Source organism: Cajanus cajan, chromosome 2 (assembly GCF_000230855.2).
Source record: "Cajanus cajan strain Asha chromosome 2, NIPB_CcT2T_4, whole genome shotgun sequence".
In the NCBI taxonomy this organism is placed as follows: domain Eukaryota; kingdom Viridiplantae; phylum Streptophyta; class Magnoliopsida; order Fabales; family Fabaceae; genus Cajanus; species Cajanus cajan.
In genome coordinates this window covers 76,796,382-76,822,301 of record NC_138518.1, presented here as the reverse complement: position 1 = coordinate 76,822,301, position 25,920 = coordinate 76,796,382, and the positions used below count along the sequence as shown (strand labels likewise).

The 25,920-nt window shown below is 32.6% G+C and overlaps 4 protein-coding genes across 4 annotated transcripts; 2 read left to right on the top strand and 2 right to left on the bottom strand.

Moving 5' to 3' along the window:
- Positions 1 to 765: 765 nt before the first annotated feature.
- LOC109800973 (glutathione S-transferase T1) lies at positions 766 to 7,879 on the bottom strand. The gene is made up of 7 exons (XM_020361915.3): positions 7,720 to 7,879; positions 7,513 to 7,586; positions 7,385 to 7,445; positions 7,214 to 7,267; positions 5,665 to 5,744; positions 1,524 to 1,729; positions 766 to 1,270 (listed from the first exon to the last, which is right to left on the bottom strand). The coding sequence occupies exons 1-7, from the start codon at positions 7,782 to 7,784 to the stop codon at positions 1,091 to 1,093; spliced, it is 720 nt and encodes a 239-aa protein (XP_020217504.1). The 5' UTR covers positions 7,785 to 7,879; the 3' UTR covers positions 766 to 1,090.
- Positions 7,880 to 14,192: 6,313 nt separating this feature from the next.
- On the top strand, positions 14,193 to 16,895 carry LOC109800947 (putative phospholipid hydroperoxide glutathione peroxidase). Its single transcript, XM_020361883.2, has 6 exons — positions 14,193 to 14,633; positions 14,726 to 14,802; positions 15,006 to 15,067; positions 15,354 to 15,472; positions 16,391 to 16,558; positions 16,657 to 16,895. The coding sequence occupies exons 1-6, from the start codon at positions 14,211 to 14,213 to the stop codon at positions 16,684 to 16,686; spliced, it is 879 nt and encodes a 292-aa protein (XP_020217472.2). The 5' UTR covers positions 14,193 to 14,210; the 3' UTR covers positions 16,687 to 16,895.
- Positions 16,896 to 17,673: 778 nt separating this feature from the next.
- Positions 17,674 to 19,623, top strand: LOC109800633 (putative glutathione peroxidase 8). Its single transcript, XM_020361428.3, has 6 exons — positions 17,674 to 17,961; positions 18,111 to 18,187; positions 18,321 to 18,382; positions 18,556 to 18,674; positions 19,073 to 19,240; positions 19,342 to 19,623. Exons 1-6 carry the CDS (start codon positions 17,809 to 17,811, stop codon positions 19,372 to 19,374), a joined length of 612 nt encoding a protein of 203 aa, XP_020217017.1. The 5' UTR covers positions 17,674 to 17,808; the 3' UTR covers positions 19,375 to 19,623.
- A 903-nt stretch (positions 19,624 to 20,526) lies between these two features.
- LOC109800989 (AT-hook motif nuclear-localized protein 5) lies at positions 20,527 to 24,362 on the bottom strand. The gene is made up of 5 exons (XM_083069118.1): positions 23,250 to 24,362; positions 22,394 to 22,461; positions 21,563 to 21,694; positions 21,307 to 21,465; positions 20,527 to 21,025 (listed from the first exon to the last, which is right to left on the bottom strand). The coding sequence occupies exons 1-5, from the start codon at positions 23,689 to 23,691 to the stop codon at positions 20,786 to 20,788; spliced, it is 1,041 nt and encodes a 346-aa protein (XP_082925244.1). The 5' UTR covers positions 23,692 to 24,362; the 3' UTR covers positions 20,527 to 20,785.
- Between the last annotated feature and the right edge of the window lie 1,558 nt (positions 24,363 to 25,920).

The following is a 25,920-nucleotide window of genomic DNA, read 5'->3' as shown; positions in this document are numbered from 1 at the left end:
TTGTGGCGAGGGATTTAACCGGTGAAAACACAGCATTGAAAGCTGCTTGTCCGAAATTTGTATATAGTATCGATAATCTTTTCAGTTTAATTTTCATAATCCAATCAAAAATTATTTCAAGTGTAACTTTTAAAATAAGTATTATAAAAATTAAAAAATTTAACTTGACAACTTGTGTATTCTAAATTAATTTATGTTCTATTGCACTACGCAAGCATTTTTTTAAATTCAAGCAAAATATGTAAAAATATAAATTAAGACATTTATTATCCAAAAAATTCATAATTAGTTCAAGGAAATCAAAAAATTACATTTATAGAAAAATATTTATACCTATAAATAATATATGCATAATTAAGCCAAAATGATTTAAATATAAAATTTAAAAGGAGATAAATTAAGAAAACTAAGAAATTTTATCAATGAAAAATTTATATAAAAAAATTTAAAAATATAATTACTCTTTCGAAAGTGAACTCTAATATGTTTTTTTTTTATATAACCATGATATATTTGGTACAAAATATTTACTAATTTTATTAATAACTAATTTTTGTTAAAAATTAGACTAACTATTTTTAGTAAATTTTTTCTTTCTAATCGTGTTTTCCATCACAAAATTTAAACGGGGAAGGTTTTGTTTAAAAGGATTGAGTTCAATAAAGTAAACTCTAATTTAATATACTAAGTTGGATTTATTTCAATCACATTTTGGGTGGGAGGTAGAAGGAAGCGTTCCCACGTCATAGGGTAATGCACACGAAATTATAATATTAACAATTCAATAGCACTATTCTTTTCTTCTTTTCTTTAAGAATTCAAATAGCACTATAATACAGCAATTATCCGACTCCTCAAAAATATTTTGGAAGGCAAATTTATAGGACAGTCTGACTAACATACATGACGTGAAGTCTGCACTTAGGAGGACACGATTGTATCTTCAAATGGCAAATCACATTTATTACCTGACCAACTTAGATTAAGGGGTCTCAGTACAGACAAAAACTTCATCTTTGATGTTTCAAGCCTGATAATTGTAACCAACATATATATATCACATAATGTTGTTACAGGCATGGTTGTTTGGTCACATCTTTGAAGATAGCGGGGTTCTAGACTTCTGCTCTGAAAGCTTGGTTTTGAGCTTATAGAGGACATTGTGAACTTCATCAAAATGAGGCCTTGTTGCATTTCTTGTGCTCTCAATCCACTGCTGAACTTTCTTGTGCGGGCCCAAAATACGATCACGGTCCTTCCCATCTAAAAGCTGCAACCAGAAAAACAAGTCACTATCGCGATTTCCAATGAGGAGAGGATCAGCATTCTGTCCAGCATGTCACATTTCTAGGCAAACAGTTTTCAATCATACAACACAAACTGAACCAGAAAGCTGTCTACAATTTATTTTCTTAAAACTCGCAAGAAAAAAAAAACTAATGAAAAAATTAAACCATCCGCGTTCCCACAAGTCATGAAATAATTAACGATAGTTGTTATGTTAGATGAACTTCTCCATTTACCTCTAACTGCATAATTTCACAAACCAGACTGAGATCTGCTATGGATGGTCGCAAACCACCAAGCAAGTACTGTCCGTCCCCCTTAAGCCAAATGTTCTCTATTGTTGACAAAGATGAAACCAGAATTTTCTCAGCTTCAGCAGCTGCTTGTTGGTTTTGTGGTAGGCCCAATAGTGGAGCTAGAACAGTATTTAAAACAAATGTGGCTGGAACAAAATCAAGAAGATTATGTCATTAAAAGAGAGGAAGCGCCAAAAATTTTGCATGCAAAAGAAAAACAGTATCTTCACACATGGTCAAAGGAAATTAATTAGCGGCAATTAATGCAAAGTGTTAGGCCCGATAGTCCACCTGTTGCTCCACCATAGTATGATATTGTCCGTTTTGGGCTAGGCCCGCACGGTTTTATTTTTGAGCTCCTTCCCAAAAGGCCTCATACTATATGGAATGGTGGACACCCTTATAAACTAGCCAATGTTCCTTCATTTTACAGATGTGGGACTTGGGATGAATCCCAACAAACCTCCCCTCAGACCAAGGACCACATGTCTGGTGACCTCCTCCCCTCAAGCGATAATCCGTCACCATCTTGTACCGCCGTTAACTCTACGGGACACGCCGCCTGAACACCACAATATCAGAGCCTGCGTTGTTTACCCATAACACAAGATTCACAGAAATTCAATTTCCCTGTCACCGCTCCACCTAACAGTCCTTGTTTACTCAACACTGCAAGTCCACGCTCACTCATATGTCCCAACCTACAATGCCATAATTTTGTGTTATCAACATGTTGCTCTAAGGAATGAGATATAGACACCGTTCCCTGAAAGGAATTGCCAAGCATAACATAAATTCCATGTTGTAACTTTCCTTTCATAACAACCAGAGCACCTTTAGAAACTGTAATCTGTCCATCATTTCCTGAAAAACTGTATCCTTGTTTATCTAAGGTACCAATAGAAATCAGGTTCTTCCGTAAGCCAGGAACATACCAAGCATCAAATGTTCTGACCATGCCATCATACATTTTTATCTGTACAGCACCACTACCTTTTACTCCAAGCTCTTCATCATCACCTAACTTTACACTACCATTCCATTCTTTAAATGAATTGAACAGCTTCCTGTTAAAAGTCATGTGATAAGAAGCTCCGGTATCCATGACCCATGTATCAGCAAAACTAGTAGTACTAACAGTCAAAACATCTCCGCCATCTCCTTCATCTGAACTCTCACCAGAGACAGTTGCACTAGAACGAACAACAGCTGCACTGGCGTTACTATTTCTGCTATGTTTGGCCAGAAAGAGGAAGTTGAAAATCTTGCAGGAAATAAAAGTACAAATAAAGGAGTTCATCAGAAGGTGGAGTTTGAGGTTGAAGGTTCAAATAAAGAAAATTTGAATCTTGTGGAACAATCCAATAATGTTGAAGAAGAGCCTCAAAGCATAGCAACAAGGAGAACAAGGAGGGAAATCAGAAAACCTACGAGGTATGCAGATGTTACTAGTGTTGATACTAACTCTGTTGCATATGCCTTGCTAGTAGGTGAAAATCTTGATTCTGATGAGCCTAAATCCTATAAGGAGGCGATTCAAAGTAAAGAAGCATCGAAATGGCTAATTGCCATGGATGAGGAGATGCAGTCACTTAAGAAAAATCAAACCTGGGAGTTAGTACCATTACCTAGAAGTGTGAAGCTAGTGGGATGCAAATGGGTGTTAAAAAGGAAAGAAGGGATTCCTGGTGTTGAACCATCCAGATTCAAGGCAAGACTTGTGACAAAAGGTTTTTCACAGAAATAAGGAATTGACTACCATGAGGTGTTCTCGCCTGTGGTAAAACATAAGACTATTCGAGTTCTGTTGGCTATGGTGAGTGCTTTGGATATGGAGTTAGAGCAGCTTGACGTGAAAACTGCATTCTTGCATGAAAATTTAGAAGAGCAAATTTACATGTCACAGCCAGATGGATTCCTTGAGGCCGGAAAAGAGAACCATGTGTGTTTGCTGAAAAAATCCTTGTATGGTTTAAAACAGAGCCCGAGGCAGTGGTACAAGAGGTTTGATGCTTTTATGATTTCCTATAAATTTGTCCAAAATGAGTTTGATAACTGTGTTTATAGTAGGAAGCTATCAGATGGTTCCTATATATATTTGTTGTTGTATGTGGATGACATGCTAATTGCAGCTAAGAGCAAGACTGATATTGATGCTCTTAAAGCTATGTTGAGCAGTGAGTTTGAGATGAAGGATTTGGGTGCTGCTAAGAAGATTTTAGGAATGGAGATTTGGAGAGACAGGAATGCAGGTCTACTTTATGTATCTCAGAAGAAATACATTGAAAAGTTGTTGCAGTCTTTTCAAATGGAGAATTCTAAGCCTGTTAGGACTCCTTTGGCAACACATTTTAAACTTGATGCTAGCACTCTTCCTAATACTGATGAAGAAAAGGAGTATATGAATACGGTTCCTTATTCTAGTGCTGTTGGCAGCTTAATGTATGTCATGGTTTGTACAAGACCAGATTTGGCTCGTGCTGTGAGTGTGGTTAGTAGATTTAAGAGTAATCCTGGAAAGGCTCACTGGGAGGCTGTGAAGTGGATTATGCGATATTTGAAAGATACTAGTAATATCTGCTTAGTTTATGGTTCTAATGATATTGGGTGTGGTCTTATTGGCTATGCAGATTCTGACTATGGTGGAGATCTCGTGAGGAGAAGATCTTTGACATGTTATATCTTCACTCTTTATGGTTGTGCTGTAAGTTGGAAAGCAACACTTCAACCTACTGTTGCTTTGTCTACCACTGAAGCGGAATACATGTCCTTGACAGAAGGGGTTAAAGAAGGTATATGATTGCAAGGTCATATTGATAGTCTAGGTTTGAATGTGCAGAGACGTATACTTTATTGTGATAGTCAAAGTGCTTTGTGTTTGGCAAAAAATTCAGTCTATCATGAAAGGTCAAAGCATATTGATGTTAGATTGAATTTCATACGAGATGTAATTGAAGAAAAATTGTTCTCCATAGAGAAGATAGCTACTGTAGACAATCCAGCAGATATGTTGACTAAACCTTTGTCTTTTGAAAAGTTTAAGCATAGCTTGGACTTGGTGAATGTTCGCATCGCTTGAGACCATTCGGGGAGAATAAGCAGCAGAGTTGTTCTTGGTTACTGGTGACTTGGGAAAATTCAAGTCAAGGTGGAGAATTGTTGAGATGCCTTGAATTTATAATTTTGTCTGTTACTATTTCAATCTTATTTGGGTTGTAATGAGGCTGTTATATTTTATCCTTGTTATAAGGCTAAAAGGCATCTGTATCAGATATCTCTATTCATTCAGAAATAAGAAACTCTTGAACTGCCCGTGGACGTAGGTCACACTGACTGAACCACGTAATTTGTGTGTCGTCTTCTTTCTCTTCTCTTTCTTTTACATATTGTCATAACAATTGGTATCAGAGCCAAGGTCATGAGTTCGATACCCAGCGGGGCAATTGCTGAGGGGGAGATTGTTGCGGGTTGCATCAATTGTCTCATGGCGGAGGCTAGGTGGGCCAAGTCACTATCGAATCATGGCGCTTGGACTGCTGCGTTCTTAAGTAAAAAGAGTTGCGCCCTGACTATAAGCTATAGCTTTCGGCCTAGTAGTAAACACTCGATCCAACACAAAGCATGGCATTAACATGTGCATGTTCAAGAAGATAATGTAAATCAACTCCAAAATACATGGCATTACCAGAATTAAACAAACTATATGTATGCAAATTACTTTGCCTTTGATAGGAAACTTCAAAGAGAGGCCTACTGCTTATATATTGCCATCTACAACTAATTAAATCCTCCAGATTAAGGTGTTAGAACTTTGAACATATTTTCTTAAGCTCAATCATTATCTTCTAGCTATGTCAACTCGATTCAACTTCCCTACTTGGCAAATGGAAAGACAAATTCCTTAAAAGTCCAAGAATATAAAGCCATCCAATCCAGCAAGCAAGCAAAACATGACATTAATCCCTGATTCTGTGATTTCTTTACATAGAAATTAATAAAACGAGGCCAGCAACCAGCATAAATAAGAAAACATGAAATATTGTTAATTTTCATATTAGTTACAAAAAGGGTTCTTTTTCACCTGCCCCACGACGCAAATTCAGGTGATGCCAATCTAACAGAGAGTGAATTCTCGCTCTCCTGGAAAGGTCAGCCGGGTACCTAATGGAACAAAAAGGGTTAAAAAGCAAGCAACAACGTAAACACTAAATAAGGGTTCAATATTGGCACAACAGAAAGAAACCTGCAGTATAAATGGCTAGCAGTCTAGCATACACAAAAGTAAATCTTGCAGAAGGCTTTCTGTCTATCCTTTAAATTTAGGAACAAAAGCATAGATTTTCTGTTTATAATTTTAGTTTCCACCAAAATAAGGTGAATCTTCTGGTATGACGCACAACTGTACATACAAACTACCAAAATAACATTAGTAGCCAAAGAACTCAAGATTGCTTTGTTAATTGTTGGGATGCAAGTAAAAATCCAACACCGTTCAAACAAGAGAATGAACATGGATTTATATACACACAGTTGCATCTATTGGTTAAAAGTCTTTCGAGTGATGTCTAAAAGCAAAACCATGAAGGCTTAGGTTCAAAATAGACAATATCTTATCATTGTGAAGACATGTATGTGTGGTAGCTCTCAGCGCACAACAAGTGGCATCACAGCCAACGGTGGACTAGTTGACCTATTCAACGAATATGATATGATGGAGTTGGCTGGTAACATGGGAGGTTAGGAGGTGTGTCTTTAGGCCTTTAATTTTGGGTGATGTCCAAAAGTAGCCTTTAGTTTTGGGTAATGTTCAAAAGTAAAACTATGAGAACTTAGACTCAAAGTGGAAAATATTTTATCATTGTAGAGACATATGTGTGCAATAACATAGAGTGTTAGGAAGCGTGTCTCACTGGCGATACAAGTACTTAGAGATAATTATGGATTTATATACACAATTGTCTCCATTAATTAGAGACCTTTAATTTTGGGTGATATTCAAAAGTAAAATTATGAAAGCTTAGACTCAAAGTGGATAATATCTTATTATTGTAGAAACATGTGTATGGTAACCCTAGTGTACAACATTAATAAACAATGCAACATTTAAGTTCATTGGATAAACTTCTCATTAAGCACATATAGAAGAAGAAAACAATTAAGAAGATAAAAATGTAAAATGAATTGGCCTCAATTTTAACTTATGCATTTGTTAAAATCAATTTTTGGAGAAGTTAAATGAGACAACTTCTATGAAAGTTAAAATGCATAAGTTAATTTTAACTCAAGGAAAAAGCTTAATTCATTTTACTTTCTTTTTTTCTTCTGCTATAAGTTTTTATTGAGAAGTTTATCCACTATAGGTGGTAGCCAATGAAACACGTGCATAATCCAAACCAACGAGAAATTATTAAGCCATCCTAAACTATATGGTCCTTAACTAGTTTCTCATAAGTTGGAAAACTTAAATATCATATAGTGATTGGTTGGGACCATGGACCATGGTAGTCCTAGACCACCTAACAATTTCTCCAAACCAACACCCTCCATTGCCTTTGTTCATTCACATATCTTGATTTCATAAAGAGTATTGCAATTAAATTTGAAAAAAGGGACAATACTAACTAACTAACCAATTGTCTGCAACTCCCGGAAATGCAGAAGCAAGATATATGAGAATAGCATGACTGCATAGAAGAAAATAACACACGCATTAATAAGAGAATAGAAATTTCCATAGGCATGGAATTAATAAATGAAACCAGCACCAAGCCAATAACACATGAAATTCAAAGTTGAAGTACCTCTCAAATAGCTTAAACCTTCCATCAACAATAGCAGGGATTTTCCTTAAAGGGTTAATCGCTGAATGAAAATCCAATTAAGTTAAAGGTCGGAGATAATATAATGAAATTGACAAATAATTAGTTACCTCGGAATTCGGAAGATAAATGCTGGCGTTTGGATAAATCGACTTTGATCTCCTCAAAATCTATTCCATTTACTCTAAGCATACAGAGTCCAAATACAAAACGAAAGAACAGAGTTATGAAAGTGTTCTCAATGCTGTATTCCGATTAAAAATAGTTTTATTTCAATTGTAGAAGGTAGGTTAGTTTCGCGGAAAAGATAACAATACTTGCAGAATATGAGAATCGCACGGGAAGGCTGGGACATCCGATCCACATACAGCTTAAGCTTCATCTTTTTTTTTTTCTTTCGTTCTTAGTTGCCGACGCACTTTATTATGTTATCTACATGTAATAATAATCTAATCTTCATTCATCACATTTTTTCTTTTTCTTCCAACGAGCTGGGCCTTTTCGGGCTGTTTGGATACCAGGCCTTGTGCTCACAAATTGCCCCCACCTCCATAAACAAATTTAAGCTTAATTTTATTAAATTTAATTTTAAATAGTCACATCAATTTTTCAAATTAGTCAATGATTTAATAAAATGTATCCAAAAGAAGAAAAAAAATCATAATTTAATAAGGGTATTTTAAAGGCTGAAGGGAAGAAAATACTGGTAAGATATATTTTTTCTTTAGTTTTTTTATAGGCTAATTTATATGATCTCTTGTATTAGTTTCTCAACAAAAAAAAAAAAAAAACAATATGCGTAAATTAATTTTAGTTCATTGAGTAACTAAATTTATTTTTTCTTCTTACTTTTTTTCTCAATTTTAGCTTATAATATGAAATAATGTGCCAAAGTAATTATTTAATTAAAAGATAGAGATATTTTGAATATCTCTATCTTTATGAAGCTATTTCAAACAAATTAATGATAGTACCAATCTTTGTAATTTGAATATCTCATAAAGAAGATTCATATGAATAATATAACACATCACTCACTAATCTCTATATGGTGTGAGAAAATGTTAAATATTGCATTAATGAGAAAATTAAATTTTATAATAAAAATTAGTGTAATTGTGAGAAAACTTTGCAACTTATAAAACTTTTAATTATTTTCATAACCTCTATAGTCATGGGTGATGAATGATGTGTATCATACATAAGTATAGTTCTTCAACCAAAATTTTATATCAATAATACATATTAACATTTAATAAAGCAAGATTCTTTTAATCAACTAATAATATTATTAAGATAAGATTAATATGAGATTTTTAATATATATATATATATATATAGATAGATAGATCATTGTTTAAAAACCCATATCAAACTGGCCGGTCGGACCAGTTGGACCGGGAACCGGTGGTCCAGCCGGTCCGAATCTTAAGTTGGATCGGTTATGCAGTCAACCCGTTTCAAACCGGATTGAACTGGACAATTTTAAGGGACCATAAACAACAAAAATAATAATGAAAATTGAATTTCTTAATGGAAGAACAAATTTTTTTATTAAATATAACAATGACTACTTGTTCTAATGTATTTGTTTATAATATATACAACTTAAATAACTTTTATAATATATTATTAATTTTAAATTATATATTTAATAATATAATATCTATGTAGATATTTGATGAAGATTTTCGCAATCTCTCCACTTGGCAAGCGGACCAAGTTTCGATGTAGTATTTAAGTATCGTCCTCAGGGATTTGAGAATTTAGTAATTCTTACTCTAATGATTAATATAGAGATGTTGATATGATTGGAAGTGAGCTAATGTGAGGCAAAATTAAAACGGTAATGTAAAAGTTATAAGAACAATTATATGAAACAAGGATTGGACCCTAGAGCACTTGCTAACTCCTAAATTTCCTTAAAATAAATATGATTTCATCTTCATGACTTCCACGTTCATTTAGTAATTCAACAAGATCCCTCAAAATTGAATCCTAAAGTAATTAATCTAAAACATGATTCCTCTATGTTTTATGATTAACACTTTGCATTAAGAGCAATGACTTGAACAAGGTGACTAAACAAATCAAGTCTATTCCTAGAGCAAGAGATGTTTAGGTGCAAGATTCAGTTCGGGTTTTCAAAAACGTTTTCCAACCGGATTCAAAAACCAAAAATCATACAACGGGTGATCAAGCCGATATAAGCATTAAGAGAAGAATCAAACACAAGTAATGAAAATGAAATGCATATATATATTTAAGAAGAAGAAGAGTTAGTAGTTACATCTAGACCAATCCTCAAAGATTTAGCCCCTCATGGCCATTTACAAGATCAAAGGAGTGGAAGAAGAAATTACAAAGGAAGAGATGAAGAAAAAGGAGTTGATCCTCGTTCCCAAGTGATCCAGCCTCCAAATCTTCGTTCCCACTCTGTTCTTTCTTCCTCCTGTGCTCCCCGCTCTTGTTTTTCTCTTTGTTTTCGTCTCCCTTTTCCTTTTCTCTCTCCCCTGCCCTTTTATAATTGCTAGAATTAAAACAGAGTAGGCAGGAAGAGAAGAATCCGCTCAGCGCCTTGAAACGGCTGAGCGGATTGGGAGTTCTTCACCATGAAGAAACCTCAAGGGCTGAGCGCCTGAGATCCGCTGAGCGCTTTAGAGGTAGAGAGCACCCCTTGTTCCTGGATGAAATCCGCTGAGCGGATGGGAATGGCTGAGCGGATTGAAGGCATAGAGCACTCCTTCTCCTCCAAGGCCAATCTGCTGGGCGCTTTGAAGTGGCTGAGCGCCTTGAGTTTGGGAAGTTCTCTGACCTGATTCCGCTGAGCGCTTTAGAATGGCTGAGCCATTCTTCTCCAGGTTTCAAAACCTACAAAATAAGCACCAAATTGGATCAAAGGCTTCCTATTCCCTGTACTAACATTAATCAAAAGCACCTCTTTGATTCTAAGTATATATAGATAAAAATAATATCAATATGTACACAAAATGTGCTAGATAAGTGTCTTAAGTGAGTATTAAATCAAACTAATTAGACACTTATCAATATTACATATATTATTTGGTGATATCAATTGCAAACATATTACATATGTACATATTATTTGTATTTTTAATTTGTATTAATATACAGTTTAACATGTAACTTTTTTTATTTTTTTTTACAAAATAAAAATAAAAATAATTTTAAATAAGATAGAAAATTTAAAATTTAAAATAAGATATGAATTTATTAAAATTTATAAGTATAAAATATATTTAATATGAATATTTTTTAATAAAATAAATAAAAATCGAGTCATGCGGTTCAACTAGTGACCCACCGGTTCAATCTTTGACCCACTGACCCAGTACCTTAACCGGTCGATAACCTGTCCGGTTTTTAAAATTATGAGATAGATAGATAGATAGAGAGAGAGAAGGAGGAGGAGGAAGAAGGATTTACTTACTTCAAAAAAAATTCTATTAAACTTTCTTCATTCACTAACTCGCGTTTTATATCAAATTTTAATTATTTAACTGTTGAATTAAAATTATTAATATGATATATAAATCAAGTCTATAATTTTTATAAAATTTGAAAATTATATAATACTTCATTATATAAATTCAAATTAACATATAAAAATACTTTTATGATTATCCATCAATTTAAATTAACGATACTAAGTGTCATATGATTTCCAATCGTTTTAAAATTAATATATTTTATCTGTACATTACAAACTTTTAATATAATGTTTGAGTGTTAAAATTCAATGTAAAACATAAATTATTGAGTGAAGTAAGTTTACCAAAACATATTTTTTCAATAAATGATTCATATATTTTGACGTCGTTATTATATGAGAAGATATTCACTTACTCCAGAGGGACATTTGGTGAAGAATTTTTTAATTTCCTGAAAATCCTATATAGGAAATGTTAATTTTTCATATCTGGTATCTATTTAAAAAAGGGAAAGTTTTAATTATTTTAAAAATCACAATCTTTCTTTTTAAAATAGAAAATGTAGTTAAATTTTATCTTTTTAAAGCATTTGTCTCGCTCTCTCTCCTTCTATTTATATTTTTTCATCTCTCTCTATGTCACTTCTCTCTAACTCTCACTTCCCTTCCTCATCTCTTTCTTTCTCTCTCACATCTTATATCTCATTATTTATTGACCCTACTAATCTTAATAATATTATTATGATCTATTTTGTTTCTACAAATTAATAATATTTGTTAAAATTATTTATTTATTTATTTTAAATAAAATGAAATAATTTATTTTATTCTTCTTAGTTATAACGTAACATTTTTTTTATTTTTCATTGAATTTTATATTTAAATAGTTTTATTATAAATTTTCAACTTTTAGAAAATAATTTAAGTTTTATCAAATAAAAATATTATTATATAAAAAAGTTATATATATAATTAATTTTTTATTAATTTCAAAAACTAATTAGACCATAAAAATACTTAATGTCAAATTGATAATAAAAGTTGAGTAAATAAATATATTTAATAAGATTATTTTTTTAAAGTATTTTTATAAAAAATATTTATATATCCAGAAATGTACTATTATAACTAAACTTGAAAGTTTTTAATATTAAAAATTTTATATAAATATTTTCATAAATCTTTGTGAGTAATTAAATAGACTTTAATTATTTTTAGGAATCATGATTCTCATGATTTATAATTATCTTGAATCATGATTTTTAAAGGTGAAAAAACTAATTTCTTCCCCATCAAATATTCTCAAGAATAAATCGATTTAATTTTTTTTAATTTAATAATTTATATTTTACATTAAATTTAAAAATATAATTATTAAATTTAAATTCTTTAATACATAAATTAAATCATTAAAAAAAATTTAAAATATGAAAACTATTTTATACGTAAAAACAAGATGTAAATAAACTCTAATTAAACATTAAAAAAATTTCAATTGCATGTGACTTTCATGTTTCATCACTTTTAAAGGGGGTGTATTGGTTTAGGATTTTATAGGATTCTAAAATACTTTTTTTGAGTAAAAAAGTTCGTTGGTATTCAATCAAAATTTTTAAGATTTTTTAAAGAGTCCATTAAAATTCATTAGTATTCATTTGAGACTTTTTACGACTTAAAAATAATTCATTGGTATTCAAAAATATAGGAATTTTAAAGGATTGTTGAATTAGAGAGATTTTGATGAAATTTTTAGTGGTATTTATAAATACCAAATTCATAAAACAATCTCATCCAAACCCATAAGACTTTCGAGGATTGTTTGAAGTGACTTTTCAAGTGTTTCAAGAATTTTCAAGTGAGTTTTTTATTTTTTTTTCTATGCTTCTGTTTTCTTCATTTTTTTTTCTTGTTAATAATATTGCACTACTACTTATATATAATATTGTATTACTGTTCTCATTCCATTTTCTTATTTGGTAAAATTTCTATATGTAAATGATAGTGTCATTAACTTGCTCTATTTTTCTCTCCGTTCTCTTTAATTGACTTGCTCTATTTTGGTCTATTTAATTTAGATTGTTCCTCAGTTATATAACACAAAAAACACTTGAAATTTTAACTTTTAAGTAATAATTTTTTAAAAATTGATATCATTATCTCTATAATCAACTATAGATCTTCAAGACCTTGTAATCAATTTAGATTTATTAGAACAAAATATATATATATATATATATATGTAAAAGATGAATTTGAGTTAGAGTTTCTGTAAATAGAATGAGATAAGAATGGATTTTAGTTAGGAGAAGAACACTGCACCTCAAAGGGTGGGATAGCTGGCCCCAAGATTTAACTCGGCTGCATACACAAGGCAGGATTCGAACCCCTGACCTTGCTTAAGCGTGGATCAACCCCTACCGCTGAACCACACGCTTAGGGTTGTTATCATTCCCTTTTATACTCAACAATTATTTTATTTATTTATTTTAATTTTTTATATTATGAAATTAAGATTTTTATATTTTAAAAAAGAAAATTAACATAAGACATTGCAGTATCTTATAATTCAATACTAAAAATATTTCTTCATGATTGAATAATTGAAAGCAATTAAAAATTTTAAAAAATTATTTTGTACCTATAACAAATTTCAAATATTTTTTTTCTCCCAATTGATGTTTGTAAAATTTTACTTTAGTACTAATATAAAATGAAGGGACATATTTAGTTATAAGAGAGTAGGGTAGTTGTCCCACTACTTTTTTTAATCATTTATAAAATTATAAATAAAATATTTTAAATCACAAATTATAAAAAAATTGAATTGTTGTTTAGAATAGTTTTTAGCATGGTTGGGACTACATAACTTTCTTCGTAAAGAATGTCATTATAATGAATTTTTAATTGAAGTGATGGACAAACCTTCATCTTCAACATTACTTGTTAATGAAAATCATAATTTTGAGCATATTATTAAAACACAGGAACAAGAACGAAAAGATATTAATGTTTGGAGAACTAGTATAGTTATGAATATGTGGGTGAATTCTATTTAGAACGACATGATATTACAAAAAATTATTATCATTTATTCAAAATCTATTAAAATCCTAACTTAAAAGTCTTACATAATTTATTAAAATCCTAATTAAAAATCATGTAAAATCCTACAAAATCTTAAAAATCATAAAAATCTTGCAAAGTCTCTTAAAATTCATAGACTTTTTTCAACTAAAAAAGTCATTTAAAATCATAATTCAAATATTCAATACACCAAATTTCCTTTAAAAATGTAATGGAATTGTGGAGGTTTATTTTCGTAACCGAGAATTGAAAAGAACAATGACGTAAGTGGTGATGTGCATCGACGAAACCTTATTAAGTAGACTCGGACACGTGAAGGCTCCATCTGCATCCACGTCTTCAGCATCTGCGGACAGACACAAACCCACGTGGTTCACACAATTCACAATACAACCACGGAATCCTCAAACTGGACCCAACCACAATAACAATAAGAAGACCCAAGCGCTACGCGGAGAATCATCGCCAATGCTTTCTACTACAGCCACTCGCATCTTTTTCCGCACCGCAACTATAACATTACCATCTTCCTCTTCTTCTTCTCTTCGATTCTTCTCCAATCCCAAACCCACCCTCTCTTCTCCTCTTCACACTTCATTCAAACTACTCCCTTCAACGCCTTTGTCTTTCTCTTTGAGAACCGATCACACCATGGCCACCTCAACCACCAAATCAGTCCATGATTTCACCGTTAAAGTATGTTGCTTTTTTTTTTTTTTCCTTTTTTTTTCCATATGCATATAAATTTAAGATTTTTTTATTAACCTTTTTTTTCTTCTGTTTTACAGGATGCCAAGGGAAATGATATTAATCTTGCTGACTACAAAGGGAAGGTCCTTTTGATTGTCAATGTTGCCTCCCAATGGTATGATATTTCCCCAATTTTCATTTAATCAAGTACATAGGAGGGGAAGCTTGTGAGAGAGAGCTGGATCATAATTATGTTTTTAGTTATGTTTTATAATTTAAAATTTACCCTGATTTGAAATTGAACAAATTTTGCCCTAAATTTTGTTCCAATTTAATTGTTTATGCTATGTTTTGATGTTGATTCAATGTTTGATGCAGTGGTTTGACTAATTCAAATTACACAGAGCTGAGTCAGTTGTATGAGAAATACAAACAGAAAGGTTTGTTTGTCTTCGGTTCTTATACTGTTACCATTGTTGTCCTTCTCGTTTGTTTGTTTTTTCTTGTTGCCTCTTTCATTGTTGTGTTTATTGCTATCTTATTTCTTGCGGTAGTGTCATTGTGTCACTGCTTGTCTCAGTAGCATGATTGAACTACTTGCCTGTATGTACTATTATTATACAACACTTAAATAAGTATCCTGTAGTTTTAGGCTTCAAGCAAGTAGCAAGTAACATATTATGGGGTCCCTTCATCTTTCTGAAAGCCTTGATCTTCTTTATTCAGGTCTGGAAATTCTGGCATTTCCATGCAATCAGTTTGGGGCACAGGAGCCTGGATCTAACGAACAGATACAAGAGTTTGTTTGCACTCGCTTCAAGGCTGAATTTCCCGTTTTTGACAAGGTAAAAACCTTTGCTTATTCTTTTTTCCCACTGCATGTGTATAAAAGTCAACTCCATGCTTTCAATTAGGTTCACTTGAGCATATTCTGAATGGGTTCTGTAATCATCTTAGCGTGAAAATTTGAGATGATTAGGAGAGCAGTTCACTCCTTCCATGATTTCCTGCACTTTCATTACTGGTTGTGTAATGCATTATTAATATATGAACCGTTGAAGTAGAAATGAATAAGGGCCTGAAGTATTTCTAGGAGAGAAAATAGGAAGAAAAATTGAAATAAGTTTCTCCATAATTTAAAACTAGTTTATACATAAATTAAAAATAAGATTTTGGATAAGTTAATAGAAGAGTGTTTCTACAAATAACTTATGTATAAACTAATTTTAACTCATGAAGAAGCTTATTGCATTTTGTGTGTGGTGATAAGCCATCTGACTTCCAAGGGATGACCAAGGTTCAAACTTCAAACCTTGGGAAGAAATTGTTGGGAGGGACTCTTAGTCAAAATAGTTATCGGTGTCTGAGGAACTAGTTTCACAACAATGACCTTGGTCAAAGATCAAAAGGAGAAAGGAAAACCTTCCAGTCCCAAGTGTAGCCTAGAAATTCAACCCTATTGTTGTTTTGGGTTGATTGGCGCGGTGGACTCTGATGAATACAGTTAGGCATGTGGTGACGGTGAATAGTAATAGGGAAAGAAGTGGCAAGGTTCAATAGAATGGAAGTTTGAAAATCATCTGAATCCGTATCTTTCAATAATTTTCTCCAAATGCTAAGCAAATGAGATAAATTTCGGACTAAGGGAAACTAATTCTGTTTGGTCGGGTTAGAATAAATGTTTCACTTTCCTCTTGTTAACTATTTACTGTGCTGTTAAACGTATAGTGAGACAATTTTATTTTATTTTTCATTTAATATAGGTTGATGTGAATGGTGACAATACTGCTCCACTCTACAAGTATCTTAAATCTAGCAAAGGTGGACTCTTTGGGGATAATATCAAATGGAACTTCTCCAAGTTCCTTGTTGACAAAGAAGGGAATGTTGTTGATCGTTATGCGCCCACTACTTCTCCTCTGAGCATTGAGGTAAGACAATTTGTATGATGGCACCAATAATGTTGCCTATACATATTTGATATTTGAAACTTCTACACTAATAATGCTTCTTCTTCTGATTTCTGTAGAAGGACTTGCTGAAGCTGTTGAATGCGTGAAGCAATGAATGATTGGAGCTGCCAATAAATGAATAGTGATTAGAATATAATTATGAATAAGAAATGTATTGCAGATATTGGTGTCATTTCCTGTCTATCTTACATGTATCGAAACAGTTGCTCGTGTGACTCTGATATTAGGTTCAAAACCATGAAATTGTATACTTATTAGTTATTACTGTGCGAGTATAAACTTGACCTTCGTTTTAGCCCACTGTGTTCTACATTGACGCGAGTTTGCATACTTCTGTCGTGTTGTATATGTTCATGGTTAACTACTATGTAGAAAGCCCTTCTCTGCCTGTTTTCAAAATTAAAGAGCCATATTTAAAGTACATGAAATGATGTTCATATGTTTTATATTCTTTTAAATATATAAAATAATAATAAATGAATTATAAAGTTATATTATATTGATTTTATTTGAATTGAAAAGTATGGTCGTTTTGAACTTACATTTTATATTTATATATAAAATATAAAATTACCTTAAGATATATTTTACAGTAATACTTGATATCAGTCATCAGATAAATTATAACTATTTCAATTTAAATACTTTGATTAATTGTATTTTTAGAATTAGACTATATGCATTTTTGGACCTATGAATAAGTCAGGTCCTTTTTATTTTAAATAAATCTAATTTTCTCATTATTTGACTTATGTACGCTTTCTTAAATATGGTTAATGTTTTTCGTCTATTAGAATTAAAATTTTACTTAACAGAATTGGAAAACGGTTAAAAAAATTATACTTTAATTTGTTTTTAAAATCCTTAAAACCTGCGAGTTTACATGAAATTAAGATATAAAAATTTAAAATCATAATTTTAGGGAAATTCTGATAAAATTTGATGAATTTGGTCGTATGTGAGACTAAGATTTGAAGAGAAAAAAAATATACTTAAAAAAAAATTGTTATTTAACTTATTTTAATCAGGCTAAATTTTTCTTTTAAAATAATTTAATTTGTGAGAAATGTAGTGTTTTGAATAAAAGAAAAATTACAAATGAAATTAATTGTGATAATTAGTTGACTTATTGGGAGCGAGTGAGTGGTTTGATAAAAATAAAAAACCGAAACTGAGAGATAGTCTGAACGTAAATAAAATTTTGAGAGATGCTAAAAATAAAAACCTTATTGGCGACAACTCTGGTTCTAAACTCAGATTGTGACTCTAACTCGGGAGCTGTTTCACTGTTTGGTCTCGAATCCATCATGAGCACCCAATCAACCAACGATCCAAACTCCATCTTCCATTTTACTGTCAAGGTTCCTACTCTCTCTGCTTTCACTTCTCCATGAACTTCCACTGTTACCTTAAGTTGACAAATATGTATATGCGTGTATGCATGTCTTGGGTGTGAATAGGTTAGGTAGTGATTAAATAATGTGTAGCGACTTTTCCCGTTCAATTGCAGGATGCTAAAGGCCAAGATGTGGATCTTGCCACTTACAAGGGAAAAGTCTTGCTCCTTGTTAATGTTGCTTCTAAATGGTATCCTCCTTTTTCCTTCTCACTATTTCTTCCTCATTCTTCTTTTCTTCACTCTCCATCTATTATATATTATTCTTCCTCAAATTCTTATCAACCTCAGAATATTTATGCTTCTTTTTTTGTATTGAGGCAGTGGCATGACCAACTCAAATTATGTGGAGTTGAATCAACTATACGGGAAATACAAAGACAAAGGTTTGTGGTTATCACACTTTCATTTTGTGCAAGTCATTGCAAACTACCTAAATAGTGTTTCTAGGTTGCCTCTTTGACTTTGTTGAGGCACCGCCGCACCGTGTTTCTTTTTATTATTTTCCAAATGTGTTTTTAATTAATACTGACGAATGAGTTTGATGCCTTCATTTTAGGGCTGGAAATTCTGGCATTTCCTTGTAATCAATTTGGTGAGGAAGAACCCGGAAGCAATGATGAAATTGCGGACTTTGTCTGCACTCGCTTTAAATCTGAATTCCCCATCTTTGATAAGGTACATGAACATATAAGCTTTGAAAGCTTACTTTAGTTTTCATCACCATTTTTGGGCCCTCTCAAGGGCCAAAATTTCATGCAGAACCAAATTCCATATTTTTTTAGATAATGCTAAAGAGTGAAGATTAAATAGTAGGGATTTTGTGCCTTTGCATTATGTTTAGTGCTTGCCATTGCCCTGGCTGTGAGTTGTGTGTTTGCTGTGGCTTGAGATCCATTTTGCTTGCTCATCTGCTGTCAACATTAAGCCCCATCATGTATATGGAAAAAAGTTCATATTAACATTTTCATCTGCTTGACTCTACAATTACGAACTTCAAAATTTTCATCTTATTTTAAATTTTTTGAAGAAGTGTGATATGCACTCTAAGTTCAGCCCTCCTGTTATTGTGCTAGATTGAAGTGAATGGGGACAATGCTTCACCCTTGTATAAATTCTTAAAGTCAGGTAAGTGGGGAATTTTTGGGGATGATATTCAGTGGAACTTTGCCAAGTTTCTGGTTGACAAAGATGGGCAAGTGGTAGATCGTTATTATCCCACCACATCTCCTCTTAGCCTTGAGGTAGTTACAGATTCACAGTATTCTGGCTATATTATTCTAGAAATCATATGGTTTATGCTACCTCTAATTCTTATGGAATTTTTTTTTTATTGTTTTTGCAGCGAGACATCCGTAAGCTAATTGGTATTGTCTAAGTGGAAAGATTGAGCCGGGAAGAGAGGATGTTGTGAATGTCAAAGCATCTTTTCTTGACTTTATTTAGTTCCCTTTGTGAAGTCTGGTTGTGTATAAAGGTTTGTGACTAATTGAACTAGACTTGCTTATTCTCATGGGCAATATGATGCCTGGTTGATCATGCCTAGTTTTATTGGGATTATGAGAGCATAAATCTTAAACAAATAATCATATACCAATGATCAATATGAAAAGTTATTCGATGGTCATCACGTGAAGAAAAAACCATATTACTTTATGTTCCTTTGTGTAGCTTTGATTGCATAAAATTTTTAAGAGTATTGAAATCTTGATAAAAGCAAAGGTCCAAGTAAAGCATACACTATCACGGAAAATAAAATGTTTTCTTCAAAGAAAATAACGGTGAAGATTCTTGCTTAGATAAAATATTTTGTCCTTTAATTTTTTATCGTGATTTCTTCATTTCAAGTGTGTAATTCTCCAACCAAAAAACAGAAATGCATGTAATTATAGTGCCCATTGCAATATTTAATAGTTATTAGCAGTTTAGTTCTTACTTTCATGATTTATTACGTGGAAAAATCTTGTGTTCTGATATGTATATACCCTTGTTGCTTTTACTTAGACTCAGCTCCCTTTTTAATCCAAAAATTTACGAAAATATATCTTGAGAATGACAAAGTGTGATGATTACAAACTACGGAAAGATCATCGTGGACCATTCTAGCCTTTATCAGGTACCCGAATTGACAAATTTATATATTTATATATCAAAGTTTTAAGAAACAGCAATTAGATTAAAAAATAAGTAAAAATGGTAAAAACCCGAGGGTAACATTTTGTGCCTCTAATGAGTAATCGAACAACCTTTTGCGCTGTAGCATATCGCGATACATTGTTAAATCTCAATTTGAAAGCATTAAAACGTGTGCTAACCCCGAAACTAAAACGCTAATGATACACGTTATGTCGGCCAATTAAGCAAATCATGTGTGACCAAAACTATAAAAACGCGTACTAGCCCTAAATCAAGAATCTGATCCAGCACAGTCTCAATTATATTTTGTTCAGTTTATTAAATGCCAAAGCCAATGTCCAGGCAAATAATTGAGCTCAGTCCACTAGGCAGTTATCAGTGGTCCACCAAGAGCGATCACAGAACTCATTGAATTCAACTATGCATCCCAATGAAAGTTTGTCAAGATCATTTCAACAGACATTTTTGGGACATGTCAATTGTCAAGAATCGTCACATAAGCCCAAATAATTCACAATTGTTTCAGCATGTGTTAGTGCAAACCTGTCACTCAACAATGGGGGATAACAGGCAGAGTCACAATGCTCACAAACTCAAGTTCATTTACAACAACATTTATATACAAAACTGCAATGTCTCCTCCAAATAAACTCTCACCCGCGAGTCAAGTCAATGCCGGTATGAGTGTGCGCACTTTTCAGCTCTGTCGATCGTGATCCAGGCCAAATGTTTGTTGCAGGAGGGAGGTAGTTTTGAGCAGGTGGAGCAGGAGCACTGGCAGGAGAAGCTAACTTATCATTCTGCTGTGGCGGCTCAGAACTTTCATTTCTTGTGGCGGTCGCTTGTTTAGACTTGGTCCTTGAGCTACCATACACAAAACTGCACAATACCACCTGCAGCAAGCAAAACCTTCATCAATCTATCTACTTTTTGGTTTTGGGGTTATTGATATTTTTTGATCTTGATTCTTTTGAATGTAAAGCACCCTAAGTTTCATCAAAACCATATTAGCATCCCCATCTAGCTATCTTCAATCTCTATTCCCACAACCCTTTCAAAGCAACTTGTTTCAACATAAAGTTCCGGCTTTAACAGCGTGAATAAGCAATTACACATGCAAGTTAAGAATAGCATGTCTTCAAAACTACTGTAGATTTTGGAACAATCAAGATACCTGCACTGGGCTTGCAGCAATAAGCACAGCGACACCACCACCAATAACATGACCATCAGGGCTAGAAAGTGAAACACTAATGCCACCAGTTCTATTGGAGGGTCCACCTTCTTCAGCAACCAAATAAGAACCAGACAAGCATAATATTTGGAATCGTCCCTGTAAAAACCAAAAGATAAAATAAGTTTCTTTATACAACATAAGAAGTTACGGACCAAGCTTGGGCACTTTAAGCAGTTCTAATTAATGCTTTAACCTCAAAAGTTACACTGGCATTAGTAGAAGCAGGCTGTCGCAGAGTGACTGAGGAAACTGTCCCGGTGCCTGACAATATGCACAGAGCCCTTGGCCTCTGCTGTGATAACGACAATAACTTTGCCACAATGTCCTGAGATAATGATAATTGATCATTCGAGGAACTTTAGAATTAATGAATAAAACCTTGGAAGGTTTCCGTGATGAATAAAACAATTATGCTTATTCTTTGAAACCAAAATTCAAATTAGATGATAAAATCAAGTAGTATCACCATCCATCAGTATTACATGTATTCAACAATCATCTTTACATGAGTAATCTTCACTGATTTATACTCCTGTTGACAAACCCAGTCCATGACAACTCCATCCGTGTGTACATTCAATGAGTTGCAGTTATATAAACCATCCATGAGGATTGCATGTCATGATTGTAAATTAAAATTATGTAAATGTTCTGAATAAAAATGAAGCACATTTATTTTGGGAAAAAAAATCTCTCCCCAATCATTAATATGCTTTTCAGATCTGGGTGGAGTGCAGGAACTCTTAAAAGTTACAGGAAGTAAATTTTCTAATAGCTTCTAGATCTTAAACGTGATTCTTTCCTTCCTAACAAGTTTCCAAACATGCTATAAATTGAACGAGTTATTTTTTTTCCATATGTTAATTTCAACAATGATGTTAGATCCAAAACAGGAATGTGCCCATAAGAGGAAACCAACCTCTATAAATAGGAACATCTTCACATTCAGGATTCAGAAAGAGAACAAGAGAACTAAATAAATAGGAACATCTATATTGCTTACGAACAGAAAGCGTGTTACTACCTCCCCAACTCCAATAGTGACAACATGAGGCGAAAAGGCCAACCCTGCTGAACTATTCATCCATTCACCTGCAAAGCAATAAACAAAGATGTTAAAAACCCAGATATGTTCAAGAAAATAAATAGGTACAAAATATGGCTAGTAATGTTGCTACCATTAGTTACTACCAAAGCAATAAATGAAGTTGCACAAGGGGAAGGGAAAAGTGCAAAACCTGGCATCTAATTTTTTATTTTAATCTTAAAATCCACAAATGTGAACCTGGATAGCCAAGGTCAGCTGATTATTGCAGTCAGTATACATGATAATGGCTACTCATTTCTACATATATATATCTCGGTTTAACCAGCTCTATACATCTCCAGGAAATCCCTTCATCACAATTACATTTACTTCCAGAAATTTCAAAAGTAGAATTTAAGACTAACGAGTAATCATATCAAAAGAAACCAAACCATGGCCGAATGTCAGTAACCTGGCCCAACACAGAACAAAATATGGCAAATAATTAGGAAAAAAGGAAACAGAATCAACCAGTATAATGCATGTAGAAATAGAAAATAATAGCAACAAAAGATAATGCATTTAAAAATGCACTGTAGCAATATGAAACCACAACCATAATCCACCTCCAATAATGATTAAAAAAAAAATTTAACAGCATAAAGCTGAACAGGGCATTCATCAGAAATTCAAGTCATCATCTACTTCTGCATCAAAATCAAAGCACAACTAGTCAAACCAAATACTGAAGAGCAAATTTCCATCAAAGTTACATTACATGCACATCTAGAAATCATTAACCACATTGCAAAAATACAATAAACAATAAATGAAGATCCTAAAACAAACAGACCTAAAGCAGCCAGCTGTTGCTTCCTTCCAGATCCAGGTGGTCGCCCTCTACCCTTTTTCTGAGAAGGGGTGGCTGCACTTTCACCCTGGGTGGAGTTAGCAGGGGCAGACATTGGAGACAGTCTCAAAGAAACCGGCCCATCCGGCCCATATTTACGGGGCCTCCCTCTTTTCTTCTTCACAGGCTCACTTGAAGGTGCCCCAATGCCAATGCCATGGTTAAAATTGACACGAGCCTGAGGAGGCTCCACTGAAAATGTGGAACCAGACCCTACAGAACCACCCCTTGCATTTGACTCAGCTTTGATGCCAGTGTTTGGCAAAGGCCTGAACCCAGGGGCTGCTTGGAACCCACTCTGTGTTTCAGAACCAACCCCTCCTCCTCTATGCATGTAATATGGAGCTGAGCCTCCAGAGAATGCCATAGCTTCTCTCCCATCCATGCATTTACTTATAAGTACACAACCTTTTGCTACTTAAACACAACAAATAGGTGAAGATGCTAAAGTGAAAAGGCACAAACAATGAAAAAAAAAAGGATTTTACCCCCAAAAAAGAAAATAGGGATCTAAAATACAGTAGCTCAAAGACTTGGAAAAGTGTGTGCTGGAAGAAGGGTTTTGCAAGGGTTTTGTTCACTTATATGAATCTAAAAAAACCACTCTACAAAAGGATCAAATAACCCTACCCAGTTGAACAGAACTCAAAACAGTGTCACGAATGAAAACCCATGAGAAAACTCACTGCGAAATGTTGTGTCTATAAAAAAAAATGTGGGAACAACAGAAGCTTGGAATCCAGACAGGAAACTGAGACTTGCAAGCTGGCAGTTCCCAGAACCATGTCTGAACACACCAAGAAAACAGAATCCCAGATTTGAAATCTAGGGTTTTGACAGAGAAATGCAGGGGAAAGGACAAGGGGTGAGACTTGGGAGCTGAGAAGGGGAAAAATGAATAAAAATATGAGCTTTTGAATTAAAGTGGGGTTAGTGAAGTGTGTGTGAAACAGATGGGTGTGGATGTCATGAGTGATGAGTCATGAGGGTAAAAGAGGGTTTGTGAGGGTAGAACGTAGAAGTAGAAGTATCTGACCAAAAAAACACCAAACAGGAGGCCAGAAATGTGGGCATTGGAGGGAAAGTGTGGCCTACCAAAGTACCTAAACATTGTGTCCTTTCTCTGACTGCTATTGCTTCTTAGGGTACTCAGCCTTTGCTTGAGAGGGAGGGAGAATAAAGTCTTTAACTAGCAAATTAAATTTAGATTCGTAAAGTAAGCCTGAGTTTGCATGTCTTCCTATAATTCATTTTCCTACGTAAATTTAAACGTCAGTTAATAATATAATTTTTTTGTTTAAATGATAAAAATTTTACTTTCATTTTAAATATTGTTTAAATATTTATTATCAAAATTATTTTTGAATATATATAATTATAAATTTAGACAGATAGAATCCTAAAATTGATTACCTTCCGTATATAATTATAAATATAATTTTATGGAGAAACTACTAGTAATTACCTTCCGTAAATTTCAACATCTTAAAATCAATTTTAATAATATTCAAATATTTAACAAAAATAATTATAAATTTCAGAAAATCTTAGAAGCTACATTAATTCTAAACATATTAAACGTGAAATCAAACACACCTTAAAGTTATCTCAAAATTTTGATTATTGTCTTGTTATATATATGTTGTCTCGTTAAAATAGTGGATGTTTGCATGGTACATATTGCAATGTTTCTTAGCTAGTGTTGGATTTTTTAAATTATGATATTGATACAAAAGAAGAAAAAAAAGGTATTTATTAGCAAAAATAATAATTAGTATTTGTCAATGATTATAAACGCATATAATATGAGTATTTAAACTCTAGATAATTTGGATAAGAGGCATAAATTGATATCACTTGTATAATAAGTGTTTATATTAGTTATAACTAGTGTTTAACAAAGATGAAATAAATAGAAGACAAGGGGCTTAAATGCATTTTTTGTATTTCAAGTACAATAGTTTTGTAATTTTAGTCATTCATAGAATAATTTTAGTTCTAAAATATTATAATTATGTGATTTTAATCAATTAAAAATTAAAAAATTATATAATTTTTTACTTATTTCAGTTATATATATTAGTAATGTTAATATATATCATATAATACACAAATGAACTTAAATAGATAAAAAATTACATGATAATGATACTTAAATGAATAAAATCATATAATTAAGATATTTGATAGACTAAATTACTTAATTAATTTTGAATAATTAAAATTGCATAATTACAATACTTGAAATTTGAAGTAACTTTTTTCACTCATTAGAATTATAATGATGACATCAAAGTTTGAATCTATAAATATGTGCATATTACCACAACTTCCACCATTAGGTTGATTCTAGTAGTTTAATTGAAATTGTTTAATAAGAGATAAATATAAGGTAAATATTGGTTTATATTTGATTAAATAAAAAAAGTTAATTAATGTTATAAAATAAAATTACATAAGTATCCTTCACTTTAGCAAATACTTTCAAGCAGTGAAGGAGGTTAGATTTGTAATTTACAACAACTTCCACATAAATAATCTCATTTTAGGAGAAATTAAGATGGCTGAATTATATTTTTAGTCTCTCTATTTATTTTTAGAATTCAATTTAATT